At 41.9% G+C, this 22,120-nt stretch overlaps 2 protein-coding genes and 1 pseudogene across 2 annotated transcripts; 1 reads left to right on the forward strand and 2 right to left on the reverse strand.

Moving 5' to 3' along the window:
* Window positions 1–3,629: 3,629 nt before the first annotated feature.
* Window positions 3,630–5,544, reverse strand: LOC147420118 (uncharacterized). The gene is made up of 7 exons (XM_086504209.1): window positions 5,290–5,544; window positions 5,007–5,068; window positions 4,880–4,937; window positions 4,635–4,683; window positions 4,433–4,537; window positions 4,042–4,220; window positions 3,630–3,910 (listed from the first exon to the last, which is right to left on the reverse strand). Exons 1-7 carry the CDS (start codon window positions 5,542–5,544, stop codon window positions 3,761–3,763), a joined length of 858 nt encoding a protein of 285 aa, XP_086360335.1. The 3' UTR covers window positions 3,630–3,760.
* A 10-nt stretch (window positions 5,545–5,554) lies between these two features.
* Window positions 5,555–6,377, reverse strand: LOC147420119 (uncharacterized; annotated as a pseudogene).
* Window positions 6,378–7,572: 1,195 nt separating this feature from the next.
* Window positions 7,573–8,668, forward strand: LOC147420120 (uncharacterized). The gene has a single exon (XM_086504208.1). It carries the CDS (start codon window positions 7,586–7,588, stop codon window positions 8,123–8,125), a length of 540 nt encoding a protein of 179 aa, XP_086360334.1. The 5' UTR covers window positions 7,573–7,585; the 3' UTR covers window positions 8,126–8,668.
* The last annotated feature ends 13,452 nt before the right edge of the window (window positions 8,669–22,120 follow it).

The following is a 22,120-nucleotide window of genomic DNA, read 5'->3' on the forward strand; positions in this document are numbered from 1 at the left end:
TGTCCCTGTTCTTGTTTTGATCTTCCGTTTGAACATTTGATGCTGAATTTGGAAATTTTTTTCCTTCATCTGCTTTCATTTGCACTTTTTCTGGAGTCAGCTTCTTTGAAACAGCTTTTGTTGATTCTTCAGGTATGTCAATGATGACATATTCTCGTTGTTGCTCTGCTTCCTTCATGTGCACTTTGGCATCATGCTCCATGATGTAGCTATCTGTCTCAATTTTTCTGCTTTCACACTCACAAACTTCATTAGCTTCCTTCAATACCTTTATCGTAAACAAGGGAGTTACATCATACCCATCTTCATCGCAAAATTTAGTCAAAGTCGCCTCATTCACACACACATCAAGAGTCGCCAGTATTTGATCCCATCGGGAGGGTTCAAATAACTTCTCTGGAAATGGCTCTAATACATATGCCTCATCTTCTACTAAACGCTCTAGGATGCAATCCTGCTTTCTAAGACTTCCACTCTCAAGAGCTCCGTACATCCAAATATGCGCTTTGCTTTCCAAATCAATTGTGGAGTTTAAGTCTTCCCCTGGGGTTCGTACTACATCTTTATAACTATGATTTGTGACACTGATCTTTGTAGTGACATCATTGTGTCTCAAGTAGATATAGTCATAGCCCCAATCTTGTACCATTTTGAGCTGACGCATGAATGGTCTGCCCAATATGATATCAAATTTGTTGCTCTTGTCAAAATTCATTATGGCAAAGGTATGCTCATACTCGATGCCACACGAGGATACAATGATTTGTTCTAATATTCCAATCAGTTTCTCCGTGTATCCATCCGCTAATTGCAGTTTTATTTGAGTTTTCCTAAGAGGAGGCTTTCCTCATTTTTTCCATATCTCTTTGGTTGCAATGGCAATGCCTGCCGCACTATCTAATATAGCAACCGTTTTTACTCCTTTGTATTCAAGTGGTATGGTGGTGTTTCCTTTGTTTCCTTCACGATAGTCACCCACCTTATTTACTGGTACTATCTTTGTCTGTGGTTTCTTAGGCAAGGTGTCATCCATGTTTCATATGTAAGTTGGTCATGTGAAGGGATTTTCAGCCCCATGTTTTCCAGGTGTTTGCCCATTTGGCCCCATAGATGCGGTCTAATTTTTAGTAGTTCTGAGAGATAAAGTGTGCATTGTATAGGAGAAGACATCAATTCATGCAAGCTCTTGGTATCCAACATTTTTGGTGTGACTTTCCACTAAGAAGGTACCATTTTAACTTCGGATTTTGTCTCATGTTCTCCTATGAAAGATGGCAAAGTCTTTAGAGAGCGTGGTTTACTCTCTTCAGATGTGACAGACCCGGCATCCCCGTATAGAGATTGTATATCTCCTGACGAAAATTCATGATCCATGTTTATCTCAGGGATAGGTGCTGACTATAAAGTAGCACTACCATCTTTTTGGCTTTTGATTCATTAGGAGATTTCGGAGGTCTTTTGGAGGGCCTTTTGGAAGAGAGAGGAAAATAAGCTCCTCCAATGAGAGAAGAGCCTACGTTATGTAGAAAAATAGATTGATATTAATAAAAAAAGGTGTCCCTCTCCTCATTTAATAATCTAGTGGTCCTTGAAGACGATCACTCTCTTTCATTTAATGCGAGCACCTTTTTTAGAAGGCAGATGCGGTGTATTTGATACGGCTTACGTCATCACTAGAACTCAAAAATTTACAAAACTATCAAGTGGTGGAAGATTTTGAAACTTTTGATACTATCAATGCGTCCGGAACGCCCAAATATCCTAGAAATGAATGTCCAATTGCCTCGCTCCAACATCCAAAGAGGCAAAGAATGTCAAAAACCCCTAAAAGAATATTTTACTAACGGTGCGCGAGGGAGCATTCCAAAATTTTGGAATGCCTCCTCGCTCGCCGTTAGTAAAAAGTCCCTTTTTTCCTCTTTTAGGGAGCTTTTTGAGAGGAAAATGTCAAAAAACCTTTAAATAGGGGCTTTCTTAAAAGATAATTGTCCAAAAATCACTAAAAGGAGCTTTGTACTAACGACGCGCAGAGGGGCATTTTAGAATTTTAGAATGCCTCCTCGCGCGCCTTAAGTAAAAAGCCCATTTTTTAGGGTTTTTTGACATTTTTTGCCTCTCCGAATGTCGGAATGAAACAAGTAGACATTCGTTTTAAGGGTATTTTGGCGTTGCGGACGTATTGGTGGTGTCAAAAGCCTCAAAATCTATCACTATTTGACAGTTTGTGACTTTTCAACTTTCAGTGATGACGTAAGCTGCATTGAATGCGTCGCACCTGTCTCCTAAAAAAGACGCTCGCATTAAATAAAAAAGTGACCGTTTTCAAGGACGATTGGGAATATAAATCTACTTTTTAGAGTGTCTGGTTGTCCTTTTGGACGTACTCACAAGGTGCAAGTGCATTTTAAAAAAAGTTTCCAAAGAGAGAAATACAATTTCTTACAAGGCCCTCCAAATGACCTCCGAAATTTTCTAATAGATTCCCACAAGGATTGTGGCCACGGTTCTTCTACCTCTAGAATAGGCATCACTGCTTGTGAGCCCACCCCATCTGTGGTATTGGCTACTTCCCTTGTATCTAAAGGTACCTCAACTCCCGGCTCTTCCTGATCTCTGTTTACAATACCCTGGATCTCCAATTCTTGGACTTTATCACGAATTAGCACCTCCGTTTTTGGAGCATCTGAACGTGTGGTTCCATAAGAGCTTGGGCCTTCTGGATGAGCTCCTTGCACATTTGTAACCTCTCTTTTTCATACCCTGGATGAGGGTACCTTAGCCATCTATCCTTTTGGGTTTGGTTGGGTTTTAGCCTAGCTTCACAAGCTTTCAAGATCGCATCCAAAGGTTCAACCACTTTGTCGACCAAGACTGAACCTCCCGAGTTAGTCTTTACTCTTTAGGTCCCTTTGTGCTTTTGTTCCTTTCTTGCTCTTGTCTAAGCTGCTCTCTTGTTTGATTGAGTTCAGTTTCCAAAGCCGCTTTCTCCTTTAGCCTCTTCAATTTCATTTTGTTTCGTCTGTCTTTCCATGATCTTCTTCTGAAGCTTCTCACCGGTTTGTTCTCAAATTCTGTTTGAACAGGCAATGTGGCTTTTTCAGCTGGTTTGTTTTTGGCAGCTTCTTGAGCTTGAGCTTGAGTCATCACGTTTAAAGGAATGGCGGGTTCTACCTCGGATCCGCTTGAAGAAGGCATCACACCTACCAACATTCATTGTTGCTTTCCCTTTGTAGTCTGGATTTTTAACACAGTGTTGGCGTAGATGGTCTATACCACAACGTTGGAATGGGGGAAATGGGAACACACACAGTACACAAACTAGATGCCTCTCTATAGCCCAGTAGATATCCAGCACCCCAAGCCACTCAAAAACATACACGCACGCACACTTTCTGCCACTTGCACTGAACAGCCTCGCTTACGAGCAACTACGGCTACACACAATCGCATTTATTGACGCACACATCAATGCACCCATATCTATAAACACACTCACACCGGAGGCAACACACGTCTCGACCACACACTAAATAGCTGACTCAATCATTCTCTCCCTCCCTCTCTGCACACACACATACACAAGACCCGGAGCCAACGCTACCACGGGCGTACTAGGACACAAGACGAAATAGACGAAGTGATTGATGGCAAATTCAACACAGAAAATAAACCCCCCGAACTGTGAACTCATTTATCCATAGCACAAAACAAAAAAACTTCTCATACAATGATGGTGGCTTTCCCTTTGCGACCTTCTCTCCTATTTCACAAGCCCATAGCGGCCTCTTTCCTTGAGCTCGCGGATCTCCTCCTTGGCAATTGCCGCCTCTGATCGCGACCTCCCTTGAGTGTTCTCACTGCTTGACCATCCCTCTGGTGGCTCCTCTTCATCCTCCCTTGCTCTTGGCCTCTGCAACCCCTATCCCTGGCAGCCCTCCTGACCACCCTTGGTGCTCCTCAGTCACGTGCCCCACGCCACCACCTCTCCGTCAAGCTTGCGGCCCTCCAGTCTCCTGTTCCTCTCCCACAGCCCTTGGCGGCCTTCAACCCCTCCTTCCAGTTGCTCTCTCCTTGGCTTACCTTCCCTCCTGCATACCTCGTCTCTTTGCAGCAACCCGATTTCTCTCTAAGCTGTGCCACCTCCTCCGTTTCATGCCCAGGCGGTCTTGTTCCCTTGCTCCTGCACAAGCCGGCTCCCCTCAGGTCCTTTGTGGCACTTCCTTGCAGCAGCCCATGGCGGCTTTCCTTCTACTCCTGAAGTCGGCTCCTGAAGTGCTGTCCTTGCTCTGGCGGCCTCTCACAAGCCAACCCCCCTCATGCAGCCCACCTCGATCATGGCTGCCCCTTTCAGTATAACGGGCTTTCCCCTACCTCTGCTCGCCCTTGTTTTTTCTCTTTTTTTAGTGGTGGCCCTGCTTTTCCCTTTGGTCACGGCCTCGCTTGGCTCCTTCAGTTCTCCCCATGCAGCCCACCAGATGGTGCACCTTCCTCCTGGTCGCCATGCTTTCCAGACAGATGGCGCTGGTGCTTCTTTTCTCTGTCATGCAGCCCGCCAACTTCCTGAACTGTAGCTTGCTTTGTTTTTTTTTGTTTTAAGCATGGAGTTATTTTAACATTCAAGCTTTTTTTTTTACCTTGCGACTTAGTGGTCACAACCACCGGACTCTGATCACCTCGAGAAGCCTTGAAAATTTTACCATCATTTGAAGACGACCCGACTTTTACGGCCACAAGAAGATAATAATTGGCGTTTTAGAACCAAACTATCTCTTTAATGTTCGAAGATATTGCCGCTGCAAGCATTGGATGCTTCGACCCTCAATGTAATCATGGTAGATGGCCTCGTCCTAGCTTTAATGTGAAATGGATCTGCAAAAACCTTCAAGTGACAAGCCAATGGTCGAACCATGAAGGAGCTGAAGTCCATGTTCATGCATCTGCAAGCAATTCGATCATTAGTGACCAAAAACCAATACTTGACCTGCTAATTGCCACATCTGGCATACACATCATGATCAAGCTTGTCGCTATCGGCATCTGGCATCGACTCCACCGCTTCGACCTGTATCTGCATGATTCCATAGCGAGGCTATAGTCATTATTCTGGACGGACATAACTTAGATGTACCATCATTGCCCAACCCCTCGTTGAGCATTCATGCTGAACCAAGCATTATTTAGATAATAGAAAACTGCATAAGAAGCGAGAACCTGATAACATAATAAGAGGCTATATGTAGTAGAACTGTATAGATAGACAGAGAGGGAGATCTTATCAGTTGCACAAACCTCCCAGATTGAATGGAAAGACTCGAGCTTCCCCAAGCGTAGTGTAGGCCCCTCCTGGGTCAAACTGATGGTTTTGAGCACTACCACCCAGTTGTAAAACATATACAAACCATCCCCGCTTTGCACCTGTAGATCTGTAAGCCAACCATGCATATAGATGTCCGTACCATAATCCTTCAACAGCATGGATCCACAAGTCTTCTTGACACACAAAATGAGTCTTTCACCCACCTCCGAAGCATCTGCACCATACATCGTGATGCTCTTACTTGCTAGAGGGTTCTCTATACCATAATCTGCATCCAAAAAGCTTTGCAAACATGAACATGAACACTAACAGCATGGTACAAACCTTTGGCAACCTATCTTCCAATGGCATTTCTTCTTGGAGAACCAAGCCCACCTGTTTTCCAAGCATACCCTCTATTGTAGGTCCTTCAAACGGCACACACTCTATACCTGACTCACCATGCCAATCTTTGTCTGCCATAGCCTTTGACACTTCAGCTTCAACCACTTCATGCGAGAGTAAATCGGATTTCTCAATTACCTTTGCCTGCTCTTCAAGGACTTCTTCTACAACCATATCATCTGCTAAGCAAAAGAGAAAGCCATGATCTATTACCTCGTTTTTTGGTAGGTCGACATCACCAACACCTTCTGGAAGGCACTGCCACTCTTCAATACAATTGGTAGGGCAAGGTTGCCCAACCCCCTGGCTAGCTTGTTTCTGTATAGCTTCGACCACCGCTTTGTTGACATCTTCAAACTTCTTCTATGAGCTCTGATCCGTAACTTCACTTGATTCTTCATGCATCTCATCTTCGGCTAGGACCGCATCCTTGCTAGCCAGGCTAACAGACTCTTGTATAGCAGCACACCAAATTGGAGGTACAAATTGAAACGAATGACCAGAATGGCTTACCAAATGGCAAAGTGGCTACCTCTTTGACGCTTGAACTCCCCTTTGGCTTCATGGCATGATGCAACTCCATTGTCGAGCTATATCCATAGTCTGCTGGCTTCAACAAACCCATCTCCAGCTTCTTCTTTGCTTTCTTGCTCTTTGCCTTTGCCAAGCAAACCATTTGCTCATAGTCCTCTACACCACTGCACTAGACCTTTTCTTTGATTCACGGATGCAAGCAGGCTAGAAACTGCTCTTGCTTGAAATAATCTCCATTTTGCACACATGTAACAGCAGCTAGTCTCTCCCAAATAGATTCAAATCTACCCAAAAACAAAGCAAAATCTTCACTTACATCCTGTTTTAGCTTGCTCAATTGTTCACCCAAGCCCGATGGAGAAACCCGCTTGTGAAAAGCTTCAACAAATTGTTTGCGAATCTCGCTCAGCGACTAACGATCTTCAACCTTCAATCCTTCAAACCAGACTTTGACGCGTCCTTGTAGAACCAATGGTAGGGCCTTCAATTTGGCTTCATGTCCACAAATTCTCAAGTGCAACAGATATAGCTCCAGATCGAAAAACCAATCCACAGCCTCTTCTTATCCAGCAAGCACCAAGTCAATGTCATGCATCATCTTCAGGCTTTAAAACTTCACCGAGGAGCAATCAGTAGATCCTCAGTGGGGGCACCATTGATGGATGGGGGAAATGGAAGCACACACAATACACAAACTAAATGCCTCTCTATAGCCCTGCAGATATCCAGCACCCCAATCCACTCAGAAACACACGCACGCACACTTTCTGCCACTTGCACTGAACAGCCTCTCTTACGAGCAACTTCGGCTACACACAATCGCATTTACTGAGCACACACCAATGCACCCATATTTGTAAACACACTCACATCGGGAGGCGACACACGCCTCGACCACACACTAAATAGCTCACTCAATCATTCTCTCCCTCCCTCTCTACACACACATACACAAGACCCGGAGCCAACGCTACCAGGGGTGTACTAGGGCAAGAGATGAAATAGCAAAGTGATTGATGGCAAATTCAACACGGAAAATAAACCCCCCAAACTGTGAACTCATTTATCCATAGCACAAAACAAAAAGCTTTTCTCATACAATGATGGTGGCTTTCCCTTCGTGACCTTCTCTCCTGTTTCAAAAGCCAATAGCGGCCTCTTCCCTTGAGCTCACGGCTCTCCTCCTTGGCAATTGCCACCTCTGATGGCGACCTCCCTTGAGTGTTCTCACTACACTACTTGACCAGCCCTCCGGTGGCTCCTCTTCTTCCTCCCCTTTCTCTTGGCCTGTACAACCCCTATCCTGGTAGCCCTCTTGACCACCCTTGGTGCTCCTCAGTCACATGCCCCATGCCACTACCTCTCTGTCCAGCTTGCAGCCCTCCGGTCTCCTGTTCCTCTCCCACAGCCCTTGGCGGCCTTCAACCCCTCCCAGTTGCTTTCTCCTTGGCTTACCTTCCCTCCTACATACCTCGGCTCTCTGCAGCACCTCCTTGTTTTCATGCCCAGGTGGCCTTGTTCCCTTGCTCCTGCACAAGCCGGCTCCCCTCAGGTCCTTTGTGGCGCTGCCCTGCAGCAGCCCATGGCGGCTTTCCTTCTACTCCTGAAGTCGGCTCCTGCAGTGCTGTCCTTGCCCTGGCGGCCTCTCACAAGCCCCCTCCTGCAGCCCACCTCGATCATGGCTGCCCCTTTCTGTATAACGGTGTGCTCGCCCTCGTTTTTTCTCTTTTTTTAGCGGCGGCCCTGCTTTCCCCTTTGGTCACGGCCTGGCTTGGCTCCTTCAGTTCTCCCCATGCAGCCCACCAGATGGCGCACCTTCCTCCTGGTCACCATGCTTTCCAGACAGATGGCGCTGGTGCTTCTTTTCTCTGTCATCATGCAGCCCGCTAACTTCTTGAACTGAAGCTTGCTTTGGTTTTTTTTGTTTTAAGCATGGAGTTATTTTAGCATTCAAGCTTTTTTTTTTAACCTTGCGACTTAGTGGTCACTCCCACCGGACACTGATCACCTCGAGAAGCCTTGGAAATTTTACCATCATCTGAAGACGACCCAACTTTTACGGCCGCAAGAAGATAACAATTGGCCTTCTAGAACCAAACCATCTCTTTAATATTTGTAGATATTGCCGCTACAATCATTGGATGCTTCGACCCTCAATGTAATCATGGTAGATGGCCTCGTCCTAGCTTTAATGTGAAATGGATCCACAAAAACCTTCAAGTGACAAGCCAATGGTCAAACCATAGAGCAGCTGAAGACCATGTTCATGCATCTGCAAGCACTTCGACCATTAGTGACCAAAAACCAATACTTGACCTACTAATTGCCACATGTGGCATACACATCATGATCAAGCTTGCCGCTATCGAATCTGGCATTGACTCCATCACTTCGACCTGTATATGCATGATTCCATAGCGATTCTATAGTCATTATTCTGGACCGACATAACTTAGCTGTACCAACGTTCACAGAATACAAATAATTCAATTTGTGGACCCTTGTTTGGACAACTTTGTGCCCAATGATCACCTCCACACTCATAGCATGGACCTTCTTGTTTTACAGTTGGTGATCCATCTAATGGTTGTTCTTGCCTTGTGAGGATGTTCTTTGAACCATACTCATGATTGGCTATGAACATGAGCGTATTTGCATCCATGGAGTACATGTTTCTCATGGGTTGTGGCACATATGCTGGTTGAGTGTAGTTGACTATCACTCTCCCATCATTCAAAAGAGGTGGTTGTTGCCCTACCACACCTTGTGGCTTTGGCTGAGTGTTACACCATGGAGTGGGATGATCCCCTCCACAAGTATTACATATCCTCAATTGAGGTTGTCGTACATCTAGGTTTTGTTGGTAGCCTTGGTTTATTCTTCTAATCACCCCCTCGACCACTTGATCAATGATTGGTTCCCAAGGAGTTTGAACATCTGTCTTTGTTGTTGATTCGCTCTTCGGAGATGAGGCACTACTAGTCGTGTTATCTGTATCTTCAGTCACCTCTCCGTAGGCCTTGCAATTGTCAACTAGATATAGAGCTTCTGTAGTGACTTGCTCAAATGTCATGCACCCTTTTAGATGTAGATCCTTTTTTAGGGTTTCATTCCTCAAGCTCTCTATGAAGAGAACTGATAATCTCTCATCTTGCGATAACTCTCTCACAGGACATCTATCAATGTATTGTTTGAAGCGAAGCAAAGCTTCCTTCACTCTTTCGTTCACTTTTTGTTTGAAAGCGTAGATTTTGGACACTGTGTTATGTTTGATTCCCCTCTTTGAGAATTCCTCTACAAACTCTTGTAAGAGTTGTGCTATGTTGGGAAAATCATCTCTATTTAGTGGCTGGAACCAACTCAAAGCTATTCCTCCAATGTTAACCCAAATCCCTCATATTGAGTGTGAAAATCTGCAATCTATATATGTGAATGCATAGAGGTTCTTATGGGTGGTCAACTCTCTAGCATAGGGCTCTACACACTTGTAGAAGATATATGGATCCCCGTTTGTGAATCTATATAAGCCCTCATGAGTGTAATCTGTAAGCACTCTCCTAGATTCATTGGCTTTGATGAATCTCACATTCGGTTTGTTAATCACAGGATGCCCCTCCTCTATGTATTCTCTCAATCCCTCTGTTGAAGGCATTGCAGAGTTTCTTGCGTTTTTCATGTCTTTGAGTGGAGTAGAGAACCTTGGTGGTGGATGATTTTTCATGGTTAAGGCTCACTCAAATCTCTCAAGATTATACTTGAAAATCCTACTTTGGCTTAGTGCAACTTATCCCTTTTTGCCCTTGTTCAGGTCTCTCAAAAGTCAGGAATTTGTGACTTTTTTAGTTTTTGAAAGTAGTATTGGGGTACCCTAAAAGTTTGGAATTAGGAAACCTAGAAAAATTCAGCTCTAAAACCATAGGTGTGTGCTATTGCCCTCAAGCTTTCTTCCTAGCTATATCTGACTCAATTTGGAGTTGTCTATCAAAAGTTAGAGCACCTTTAGTGAACTGCGCTTGAAACAACTCTCAAAACAGTTTTAGGACCAGAACACAAGAACTTTGGCTTGTATCTTGGCCTCCTAAAGGTATTTTTAGCTCAAACTTGAGATTTGGGATGTTCTCAAGTATGTCTACAAGATCATCAACTCAGATACCCCCACTATGCTGAGAGGTACATGGATCGCGATCCATGTTCCCTGTCAAATTTGTTTCTCCAAATTTTGACTATGTGTAGACAAGGTCATATGCAAGCTATATACCAATTTTCAGCAAATTCTGAGGTTGAGGTACATCAATCGCGATCCATGTTCAACCACATCTTCACTTCTCCTCTTAGGAGTTTGTTCCTGACTATGTCCACAAGCTAAATCTCAAATCTTTTTGGATTTGGACTTGTTTTGATAGGTCAAATTGCCAACACTAGGTCTACACTGCGGTTTTCACTATGTCACATGTTTTGCTCCCTTTTGACCCAAATTTTCTCAATTTTTTCCAAAATTGGAGTTGGGGATATGTTTCCTTGTGTATGCACTATTGATGTGGAAAGTTTCAACTCAAGCTGTCACTATAGGTACATGGATCGCGATCCATGTTTGGAGCCCAAATTGACTTTTTTTTGGTACCATTAGAATCAACATGATAAGTACGTCCTATGGTATCAATTTTTTTTGAAAATGGATCTCCGGATTTAAAATTAGGTCAGTGTTGGCACTTGCTCAGAGTACTTGGCAGTTAAGGACTTTTGACTTGGTTTTTGGTATCCAGATGCACTTTTGAAAAGACTCCTAGACTCCTAGTGATGTCCTCTAGCTATGGTGCAAGTTTGGTATCAGTCTGTGACAAAGGAACATGGATCGCAATCCATGTACCTATGTGTCAGAAGGTACTGAACTTGGCACACAGCTTGTCCTTGATCTCCTGATCCTTGCTATATGGTTTTTGTGTGCTTTGGACTTGTTTAGGTCAGGAAAAAGTCAATCCCTAGGTCTACTTTAGGGTCTTCCTCTTTGAACAGTTTTTGGCTCTTTTCACCCATTTTTTGAACTTTTTTGGCAAAATTTCTTTGTGGAATTTTTGTTCACAATGGTCTCTGCTACAGGCTTGAAAAGTTTTTTTCCAAAAATTTCTCAAAGGTACATGGATTGCGATCCATGTTCCACCACTTTTGGATCTAAAAGTTTGGTGTATCGATAGCTTATGATGTTCGTAGACTGCTCACCAAGAACTTCTGAATTTGGATCAATTTTGTACAACCAAATGTGACTTCTATAGTCTGCTGTGACAGTTTTGGAAATGCTCTGTTTTTGGCTCTTTTGACCACTTTTCACAACTTTTTTGCATTTGGTTCTTTTGGGAAAAGTGTTTGTCTATATCTCAGCTACCTACTCCTCAAATCTCAGCCAAAAAAATTTCAAAATTTTTTCATAAGGTACATGGATTGCGATCCATGTTTGACCACATTTTGACATGAAACTTGGTCAACTTGTAGTCCATGTTATGGTGATACTCTTCCCCAAATCTTTTTGAATTTGACCAACTTTTTTCTAATCAAAAGTGAGTTTTTCTTTTTGCCCTGCGATTTTGACTAGTTTCTGTATTTGGCTATTTTGACCAACTTTTCTCAATTTTTTGACATGGTCCCTTTTGGCAAAGTTGTTCCAAATGATATCAGGGATGTTTGTCCAATATTAGCCCCAAATGTCGAAAAGGTATATGGATCGCGATCCATGTTTAGCAGCATTTTTCATGAATTTTGTTTTGTTGGTTCTTTATGCCCTGTAGAAGCCAAATCTCATGCCTTTTTGAATTTGGATCCCAAAATCTCAAGATTTGCTCAATTTTGTGTCTGAATCCCTGTTTTTACTGTTTTTGTCCTAACAGTCAATTCTGAAGTGATTTTTGAGTTTTCTTTCAAGCAAGCTTGATCAGAGCAGTTTCCCAATGATGCTCACTATAACTGGTAACTTTTCACCAAAATTGGTTTTTTGGGGTACATGGATCATGATCCATGTTCCTCCACAAATTCTTGCCAAACTTTCCAAATTGCTTCTAGAGAGTCTGTTGATGCCCTTGATCCACAAATTTTTGAATTTGGATCACTTTTAAGGTCTCTACCATCAAATTTTTAGAATTTCAGAGTTATGATCGTTTTTGCCAAAATATGGTTTTCACCCTTTTTTACCTCAATCTTTTAGCCCAAATTTGATGGTTGTAGTTTCTACTTATCCTACTCCTAAGTACTCAAATGAAACATGAAACAAAAACTAACAAAACGGTACAAAATAAAGTCGAAACGAAAAACGGAACAGCACTCTGAAAGTAATGAGAAAATCGAAGAATGAAATGCTTTTGGCTATCTCACTCACAACCCTCTTTACCTCTCGAGAATAGATCTAGCAAGTCCTCGACTTCTAAACTCTATCAAGCACTAAACCCCATGTCTAGCTGCTTCACTGCTAAAGTGTAAATGGAATGAAGAGACAAATCTTAAAAAAACGAACGCTCTAAATATGCACTAGGTTACTCACCATCTAAGGATCATATCCCCGGCAGCGGCGCCAATGTTAGCGGGTCGCTGCGACGAACGTCTGCAGCATAGCTTTCCGGCACTAACATAATGTCAATACTCAAGGAAAGTGACTCGGATGGGGCACGGAGACTCTTTGAGATCGTCAATCTCAAGAAGTGAACCTTAACAAGAAAACACAACAACTCTACAAGCAAACCAACACTCAATGATCAGGAAATCTGCCTATGTCCTTTCTCACAGCTCTAGGTCATCACGCCATTTCGGCACTCGAACGGACTCGAAATGCAATGAAACTTTATGAGGAGGTCTAGGACACCTAGGGGCACTATCCTACCAAGTCTGGTGGCAACCCAACAAGGTACCAAAATCACGATCCATCATGAAAAAGGTCCTGAAAAATGCAACAGAAATATCCAAAAAGGTTGCCATGTGGTCTAGGAACACTCTCCTATGGTCAAAACGACTATAAACAATGATTTAAGCACTCAAATCTGCAATTATAGCTCACAGATGCGCAATCGCGAACCACAACAAAACTGACAATGCTTACACTTGAATTAAAGAGCAAAGAGAGAGGAACACAATGCAAGTTTCTGAATCAAAAACTGATTACCCATTCATTAGTTGCATCGATTACAAATTGGAGCTTGTAGCTTGAGCGTATATTTTTTGAGCTCCCTTCTCTGCTAAAGATAAGCCTTCTTTTACATTAAGGTTATTGACCTTTATACCTAGGGCATCCTTAATGGCCAGTGGCCGACTCACATGGACCTTTACAATTGTCATTGACAGAATTACAACTCAGGGAATTGACTACTACTCTGAAATTAAGATTTACACAGAGTATTACTACACTAGCTCAGCAAAATAATAGATTACAAATGTGGTGTCCGGCTACGTGTCCGGCTAGTTGGGCGCCCGTTTGATCTGTCCTCAAACAAAGAGAGAGAGAGAGAGAGAGAGAGAGAGAGAGAGAGAGAGAGAGAGAAAGAGACCACATTTCTTAGCCAACGTTGTGAATACCTTCAAGCATGCATACTCAAAGCTTCAAAAAGCTGATAAGTGATATGAGCACCTCAACTTATACAAAACCACAACACACATAGGCTAAACTTTTTTTGCACTAGAACGTTTAGAATTTCAAGTCTCCTCTATTATCAACACAAAGCACACACTCAAATCTAACCACCCCATGCATTGTCTTAGGGCCAAAGGAATCCTTTCTACCTTGAAAACCCTCTTACAACGACTTACTCGAGGCTAGGGTTACACACACAAAACGTCACCCAAACAACCAAAAAACACAAGAAGTATGGCTATTTGCAATCACAAGCTAGCATCACATAATGCAAGGATTCTTGTGTAAAGTCTCTCACACACTTCGTCTCACACTTTCCTTCTCTACACTTCTCACTTCTTCTTCTCATGTTTCATTACAAAGAGAAACACTCCTTTTATAGGTTTTTGGAGGGATAAGAATTTTCATGATCACTTTTAGTTACACATGACAAAGCTTCTTTTAGAAGTAATTTGATGTAGGTGTGCGGCGACAAGTGGTAGGGCTAGATATGAGGTTATTAGGTTAAAACTCTAAGTATTTTTGCATAATAGAAATGGAAATATACAATGGTAGTAAAATGAGAAATTAACAAGAAATTGGGTAGGATTACACTCTCTCTTGTTTATTGGCGTCAAGGAAATCAAGAATGACCGCCATCATCTTTTACATCTAGTTCTTGGAAACCAATGGAATTGGTTGATTAATTCCCACTAATTGCAGCCTTTTGTCTGCTTTGTCATAGGTGGAATAAAATACAAGATATTGGAGGATTGGAGATGAGTGCATGAGAAGGAGAAAGGATAAAAAGATGAGTAATGGTAGAGAGTTGCAAAAACATGAGTATATACAACGATAGCCATGGTTAATTCTAATGATCTTCTCCATGCTAGATTTTTTTCATGCTACTAATGGTGTGTGTGTGTGTGTGTGTGTTAGGATAAAAGGAAAACATGTAAAAAAGAATGGGCTATTTGGAAGTACATAAATACATTTTAGGGCCCTAGAGAGGCCCAAATAAGCCCTGAAGTCACGTTCATTGGTCCTTGGGTCCTTTTTTGATGTGTAAGAGGTGAAAGATGAAAAAATATTGATAAAAAATGAGGAGAGAGAGTGAAATTCGAGCTAGGGTTTTTATGGAAAAGTATAGAAACTACACACATGTCACCAAGCTCTTGAAAGTTCTTACATGTCCAATTTTTTATCTGTACCTTTGTCCACATGTCCACCATGACTTTGCATAAAATCTATAGCACCAAAATATATATCCTTTTGTACAGGCTTCTAGGTATTTGAAATGCAAAACTCCTCCTTTGAAATCAAATTTGAAGCCAATCACCTCATGTCTTTTGTATTCAAGTCTCCTTACTTCCCTAGAAATGTACATGTTCTCTTGAGAAAAGTCCTCCCAAAGCTATTTTCCCATGTGGAGGTATTACCAACCTTATTTAGTACTCTATGGATATATACAAGGAGTAGCATAGAAACCTATATGGGTAAGCTTTTTTTTAAAATTATAGGTGAATAAAATTTTATTTCTTTATTGAGAGACCCTCAACTAGAATATACATATAAAAACTCACACTTATTAATAATGCACACCTAACTTAGTTAATATAAAGCAAAAGGTGGGGTTCCCATGAGAAAGATTGGCGACATATATTTATCTCACCATTTTGTCTATGCATATATAGCTTATTAGAATAATATAAATACATACATATTTGGTTTATTTTGATTATATTTGGCATTTTTGCTATTTCTTTTCTAAGGATAGCTGGACCAAAAAACAGTTATCACCACCACAATGCCAAAGCATCAAAGCTACCACGTGCAGAAAGACTTGCAATTGCCATTGTTTTCAACTGGGGCAAGGGAGTAGGTTCTATTCTATCTTAATGCAATGTTTTTTCTTCACATTGACTCTATTGTAGTAGTTTCCTTCTCTGAACACACGCACATACCATTTTATTGAACGAACAAACCCTTTTATCTCCTAGCAGTGCGTGGGTTATACATATTTCATTGTGAAAGTGCCTTTGCGCATCATTGTGAAAAATTATGTATAAGTTTCATTGAGAGAGAGAGAGAGAGAGAGAGAGAGAGAGAGAGAGAGAGAGAGAGAGAGCACATGAAGTGCATTTTTGGTAGAACGACACGGTTCTATCCACTCTAAAATCTCTCGGATGCACCATGATACTAGTACTTTAGAGAGAGAGAGAGAGAGAGAGAGAGAGAGAGAGATCATATTGGTACAACGGCGTGTGGGTTATATTTTAGCCATCCTAGAAGCCCCCTCTCCTTTATGCACCGTGATAATGCTCCTAGAGACACATTGTGTGTGTGTGTGTGTGTGTGTGTGTGTGTGTGTGTGTGTGTGTGTGTGTGTGTGTGTGTGTGTGTGTGTGTGTGTGTGTGTGAGAGAGAGAGAGAGAGAGAGAGAGAGAGAGCACATGAAGTGCATTTTTGGTAGAACGACACATGTGGATGGTTCTATCCACTCTAAAAGTGTAAGCATAGTCAATTTTGTTGTGGCTCGCGACTATATATCTGTGAGTTTTAATTGCAAATTTGAGTGCTTAAATAACTATTTTAAGGCATTTTGACCATAGGGGAGTGTTCTTACACCATAGGGCAACCTTTTTGAACTAATCTGCTGTAATTTTCAGGACCTTTTTCATGATGGGTCGTGATTTTGGTACTTTGTTGGATTGTAACCAGAGTTGGTAGGATAGTGCCCCTAGGAGTCCTAGACCTCCTCCTGAAGTTTTGTTGCATTTCGAGTCCGTTCAAGTACCAAATGGTGTGATGACCTACAGCTGTGAGAAAGGATATAGGTAGATTTTCCTAATCATTGAGTGATTGATTTTCTTGTAGAGTTGTTTTGTTAGCTTTTTAGGTTCTCTTCTTGAGATTGACAACCTCAAAGAGTCTACGTGGCCCATCCAAGTCACTTCCCTAAGTATTGACATTATGTTAGTGCCAGGTAGCTATGCTATAGACGTCCATCACAGCGACCCGCTTAACACTAACATTGGCGTCGTTGTCGGGGATATGATCCTTAGATGGTGAGTGACCTGGTGCGTATTTAGAGCGTTCTTTTTTGAAGATTTGTCTTTGATTTTATTAACACATTATCATTGAAGCAGCTAGATATGGGATTTAGTGCATGGTAGACTCTAGAAGCCAAGGACTTACTAGATATATTCTCGAGAGGTAAAGAGGGTTGTGAGTGAGATAGCCAAAAGAAGTTCATTCTCCAATTTTCTCTATGCTTTCAGAGTGCTATTCCATTTTCCCTTTCGAGTTTATTCTGTACCTTTTTGTTTGTTTTTGTTTCATATTTCATCTAAGTACTTAGGAGTAGGGTAAGTAGAAACTGCCACCATCAAATTTGGGCTTAAACATTGAGGGGGAAAAGGGTGACAACCATATTTTGGCCGAAACAACCATAAACTCTGAATTTTGAAAATTTGATGGTAGAGGGCTGAAAGGTGATCCAAATTCAAGAACTTGTGGATCAAAGGTATCAACAGACTCTCTAGAAAGAATCTAGAAAGTTTGGCCAAAATCTGTGGAGGAACATGGATCACGATCCATGTACCCCAGAGACGACTTGCAAAAAAGTGATGAGTAACATTGTGGATCAGTGGGACATTCCTCTAATCAAGTTTGCTTGAAAGAAAAACTCAAAAAACACATCAAAATTGGTTGATAGGGCAAAAACAGCAAAATAGACATTGCAAACACAAAATTTGGGATTTTTCAACTTTTTGAATCCAAATAAAAAAAGGGGTGAGATTTGGCTTTTACGAGGATTAGAGAACCTGCAAAACAAAATTCATCAAAAAATGATGTCAAACATGAATCGAGATCCATGTACCTTTTGGCATTTGGGACTGATATTTGATAATTATATCCCTGACAACTAGTAAAACAACTTTGCCAAAAGGGACCATAGCAAAAAATTGAAAAAAGTTGATCAAAACACCAAAATTATGCTAGACAGCCAAAAATCATAGGACACACAAGAAAACTCACTTTTGACAGGGAAAAAGTTGTCCAATTCAAAAAGAACTGGTGGAATAGAGTATTGACACTACAAGTAATTTCATTAAATATCTAATATCTAACCAACCCAAATGATTTTCTCATATTAAATTGATCATTTAGTAGGATAATAAACGGGAACAAGGGTTAGAATATAGACATGTGATTATGGATCTATCTCAACATGGGGCCAATGGTAAAGGGGCCCAAATGAGAGATGGTCTATCAAAGACCAAGGTTAACTAATGAAGCTTAAAAGACCTTAGGGTTAGCTTCATTAAAGACCTACAATGGTTAGTGTTAAAATTCCTTTGACCTTAAGCAAGCTAGAGTTGAGCTTGAGGTGGTAACCCGGCCTAAACTTAAGCAAGCTAGGTATGTGCTTGAGGTAGGAACCTTACGCAAGCTAGGGCTGTGCTTGAGGTGGGAACCCGACATAAACTTAAGCAAGCTAGGGATGTGCTTGAGGTGGGAACCCAACCTAAACTTAAGCAAGCTAGGGTTGTGCTTGACGTGGGAACTCCACCTAAGGTGCTTGTCATGCTTGATGACTAAGGTACTTGAGGTACTTGTCACATTTAATGAGGAAGTTGCTTGAGAAGCTTCCTATGCATGGGGGGTAAGATGCTTGAATAAAAAAGAGAACCTACACACTTAATGAGGAAGTTGCTTGAGAATTTTCCTATGCATAAAAATCTCAAAGTTAGGGGAATCTAAAAGAGCACATGGGACACATGTCAGACTCTCACTAAGCTTAACCACATGGTGTGCTTGAATGCTATTGGTTGGGCTAAAGAGGGGTCCAATGAGATTCTACTTCCATCTAACAAATATCTAGATATTTTCAAGCTCTCAGGGGTCAGGAGAACACTTGTCAAAAGACTACCCATCTGCTTGACTGCATACTGCATGTGATTGGCTAGGTGGAGAGGGGTCCAATGAGCTTGTAGCATGTAGAACTTTCGCCCAAAGCAAGGAGGGGGGGGTGCTAGGGGGATATACTCCACACACACACTCATTTGCAAGGCCATTCTCACTTGGTGAAAGTTGAGGAACACCACCTCCTTCTCCAAGCTTGTGAGAGTGAAAGCCTACACCAACACTCTTGGCTATGGAATGCATATCCAACTAAGAGTCATGCTTCAATGCTTAAGCTTGCCATCATCTCCATCTTCATTACTATTCTATTATGTATGCTAGCAAGAAGAGTAATGATAAGTGAGGAACTATTTCTTTCTCCTATGGAATGTTTCTTCTTCCTCTTCCCTGTCCTCATTCCCCGCTAGCTCTCTCCACCTTCGAAGGTGTTTGAGGCCTTGGAACTGAGGCTTGGGATAGTTAATGCTTTCTTCAAGTTTATGTTATGCTTGTGATGCATGAAGCTTTCCATCTTCATTGCATCACATAAGTTACAAGGAACACAAAGATTGTATTGTACCAAGTCTCTCTTGATGGGAGAAACTATAATACAAATGCCTATTGGAGGGGGGACCAGCTCCATATGAGTCCGGTCCTCAACTATTGTCATGTTCTCTAAACTCTCTCTCTCTCTCTTGCAAAAGTATTTTTCATGCCAAGTTAACTAAGTACCATGTTTATGTCGCTACCATCAATTAAGTACAACCGCTATGCTCACAAAGAATCTCTCAAAAGTGCTTCACCTAATTTCCTAATTCCGCTACTCTCAAAGTTCATAGGCAATTTCCATTACACTGGTATCAGAGCGTTTGGTTTCTCTTTTATTGCTTAAGAAGATAGGTCCTTAAGTAGCCTATTGATGGTTGATTTTGTTAATTATATTAGGTTAAGTGGGACTGGGATCTATTATGGGTTTTGTTGAGCCCACTATGTGGGATATGGTGCACACCTCGGGAGCTTTGGTTCTAATAATGGATTCTTTTTAGACTTGCCTATGGCTTTACCATTATTGAACCATAAGAAGTCTGAAAGGATCTATCCCTTGGCAACTTTGCTATGTTAGACTCACTCCACTACTCTCTATAATTAACCAATTCGAGCCGTGGGTGTAGATACTTAAGTGCCTATTTTCAAAGTCTAAGAGAAGTAGCAACTAAGGTTTTGAATTTCCAAAGCATACACTAAGTAAACATATAGTTTAATTAACATGGCTGACAATAACCAAGAGAGTAGCATGAACATTGATAACTTTGATTTCACACATGAAGGTGTTACTGATGATGCCCCCATGTTTGTTAATTATCTTGTTACTAGGTTGCAACAAGCTATGGGCAACCCCTCTTTGCAAGCCGAAGTTACTCAACAACTTCGTGCTTATGGGATTTGATTTCCTCTCAAAGAGGAGAGAGAGCTTAGGAGGCCTCTTGGTGAGACCCCAAAAGAAGACTCTCTCCCATACGAGAGGAGGAATGCAAAGAAAAAAAAAGTAATGACTTCCTAAGTTCCTCAAAAGATGTGGCTCCATGAAGATGGTGGTCTAGACGATCGCCAACTCCTCCCAAGAGGAAACGGTTAACCCATAGTCCTTCTCCTCGTCACTCCAAAAGGGAAGAGAGGAAACAAAGGATGAAAAGGGCAAGAAAGATGTCACCCTCTTCTCCTTCTTCTTCACCTTCCTCCTCTACCGATGAAAGCTATGGCTATTCTCCTAGAGAATACAAGAGGGGAGGACATCGCAAATCTTACCCTGCATGGTGAACGTCACAAAAGCTAAAGAAATTCAAAGAGGGAGGAAAGAGTATCTCTTTTCTCACCTATGATGGCACCTTTGGTGCTACCGACAAAGTACTGGCCTTCATCCAACATTTTGATGGGCCTTTGGAGACAAGGGCTTCACGGAGTCCTCCAAGCTACACCATGTAGCTATGCGCTTCCAAAAATTGGCTCGTCAATGGTGGGCTAGCCTTCGTGGCAACGGCAAAGCTCCAAAGACATGGAAAACTCTACGAGTTTCCATCATGAAGAAATTCCCTGCAAGTGATGCAAACGAAAAAGTGCTTACCGAATGGTGAATTTTAAAGCTTCTCTCTCATGAATCTATCCACAAATATGTGGACAAGTTTTGGGATATATATCTCAAGGCTACTATCTTTCAAAAGATAGACTTTGTCGAGCAAAAGCAACAATTATGTGCGGGATTACCCAAAGAGATGGCCGAGTATGTCAACTCTGAACGGCTTGGTTCTATCACCAAAGTAATCCACCACACCATGGTTTCTCCGTGCATCAATTTCCAACAAGGGGCTAGACAGAATGTCAAGCCCATGGAAAATAAAGACAAAAATGATGCCAAGGGAAAAACCAATGCCCAAAATTCTTACCAAGGCTATTCCAACAACAACAACAATTGGTCCAAGGAGAAGGGAGTTTACAAAGGTAAATATAAACTCTCTCCTAACGAGATAGAAGCTTTTAGTAAGGACCACAAATGTTTTAAGTGTGGGGAGCAAGGCCATAGTTATCATCTTTGCCCCAAGAGAATTGTTCGCAATGAGACTCCTAGAGTCTCTATGTTTGAAGCTCCAAAAGAGGATGCTCATTGCGAAGGACTTCTCCTTTCCTATGCTTGGGGAAAGATGAAAGAGCATGATGCCTTTATTTTTTTTGACCCTAGTTCAACTCACAACTTCATATCCACCGAGTTGACCACTAAGCTAGGCATACAGGCCCACAAGATGGGAGATGCATTGAAGGCCAATGAAGCTATCAAGGGATGAGATGTCTCAGTTCCTTCTTTCATTGGAAAATTAAGGCTTCATGTCCAAAGCTATTTGAACAAAGAGGATTTCTTCATCTCCCCTCTTAAACATGAGAATGCTATCCTTGGGGCACCATGATTTAACCGCATGGCTTCCAACATGAAGCTCCTTGAAAGGAGAATCTACTTCACCTACAGGGAAAAGAGCATGCACATAGATGTTTATGAGTTGGGAAACATCATATCCTTGCAATAAAGGGAATCAAGAGGAATAAGAGGTGTCTAGTTTCCTAAATGGATCCCAAGATATTTTCATTGATGACATCCCTAGTAAGCTATCTCTAAAATGAGGGATGATGACCATGCAATTGAGCTCCTACCAAGAAGCTCACTGCCTAACAAGCCTCCTTATTGAGTTTCACAAGCTCAACAAGAGGAGATCATGAGGCAAGTGCATAAAGTGGTGGAAAAAAAAAGGGATGGTGAGGTCTAGCTCCTGTTCATTTTGTTCACCATTTCTTTTAGTGCAAAATAAGGACGACACATATCACATGTTTGTCGACTATAGGGCACT

The sequence above is a fragment of the Adiantum capillus-veneris genome, chromosome 28, assembly GCF_014529385.1.
Source record: "Adiantum capillus-veneris isolate H3 chromosome 28, ASM1452938v2, whole genome shotgun sequence".
NCBI lineage: Eukaryota > Viridiplantae > Streptophyta > Polypodiopsida > Polypodiales > Pteridaceae > Adiantum > Adiantum capillus-veneris.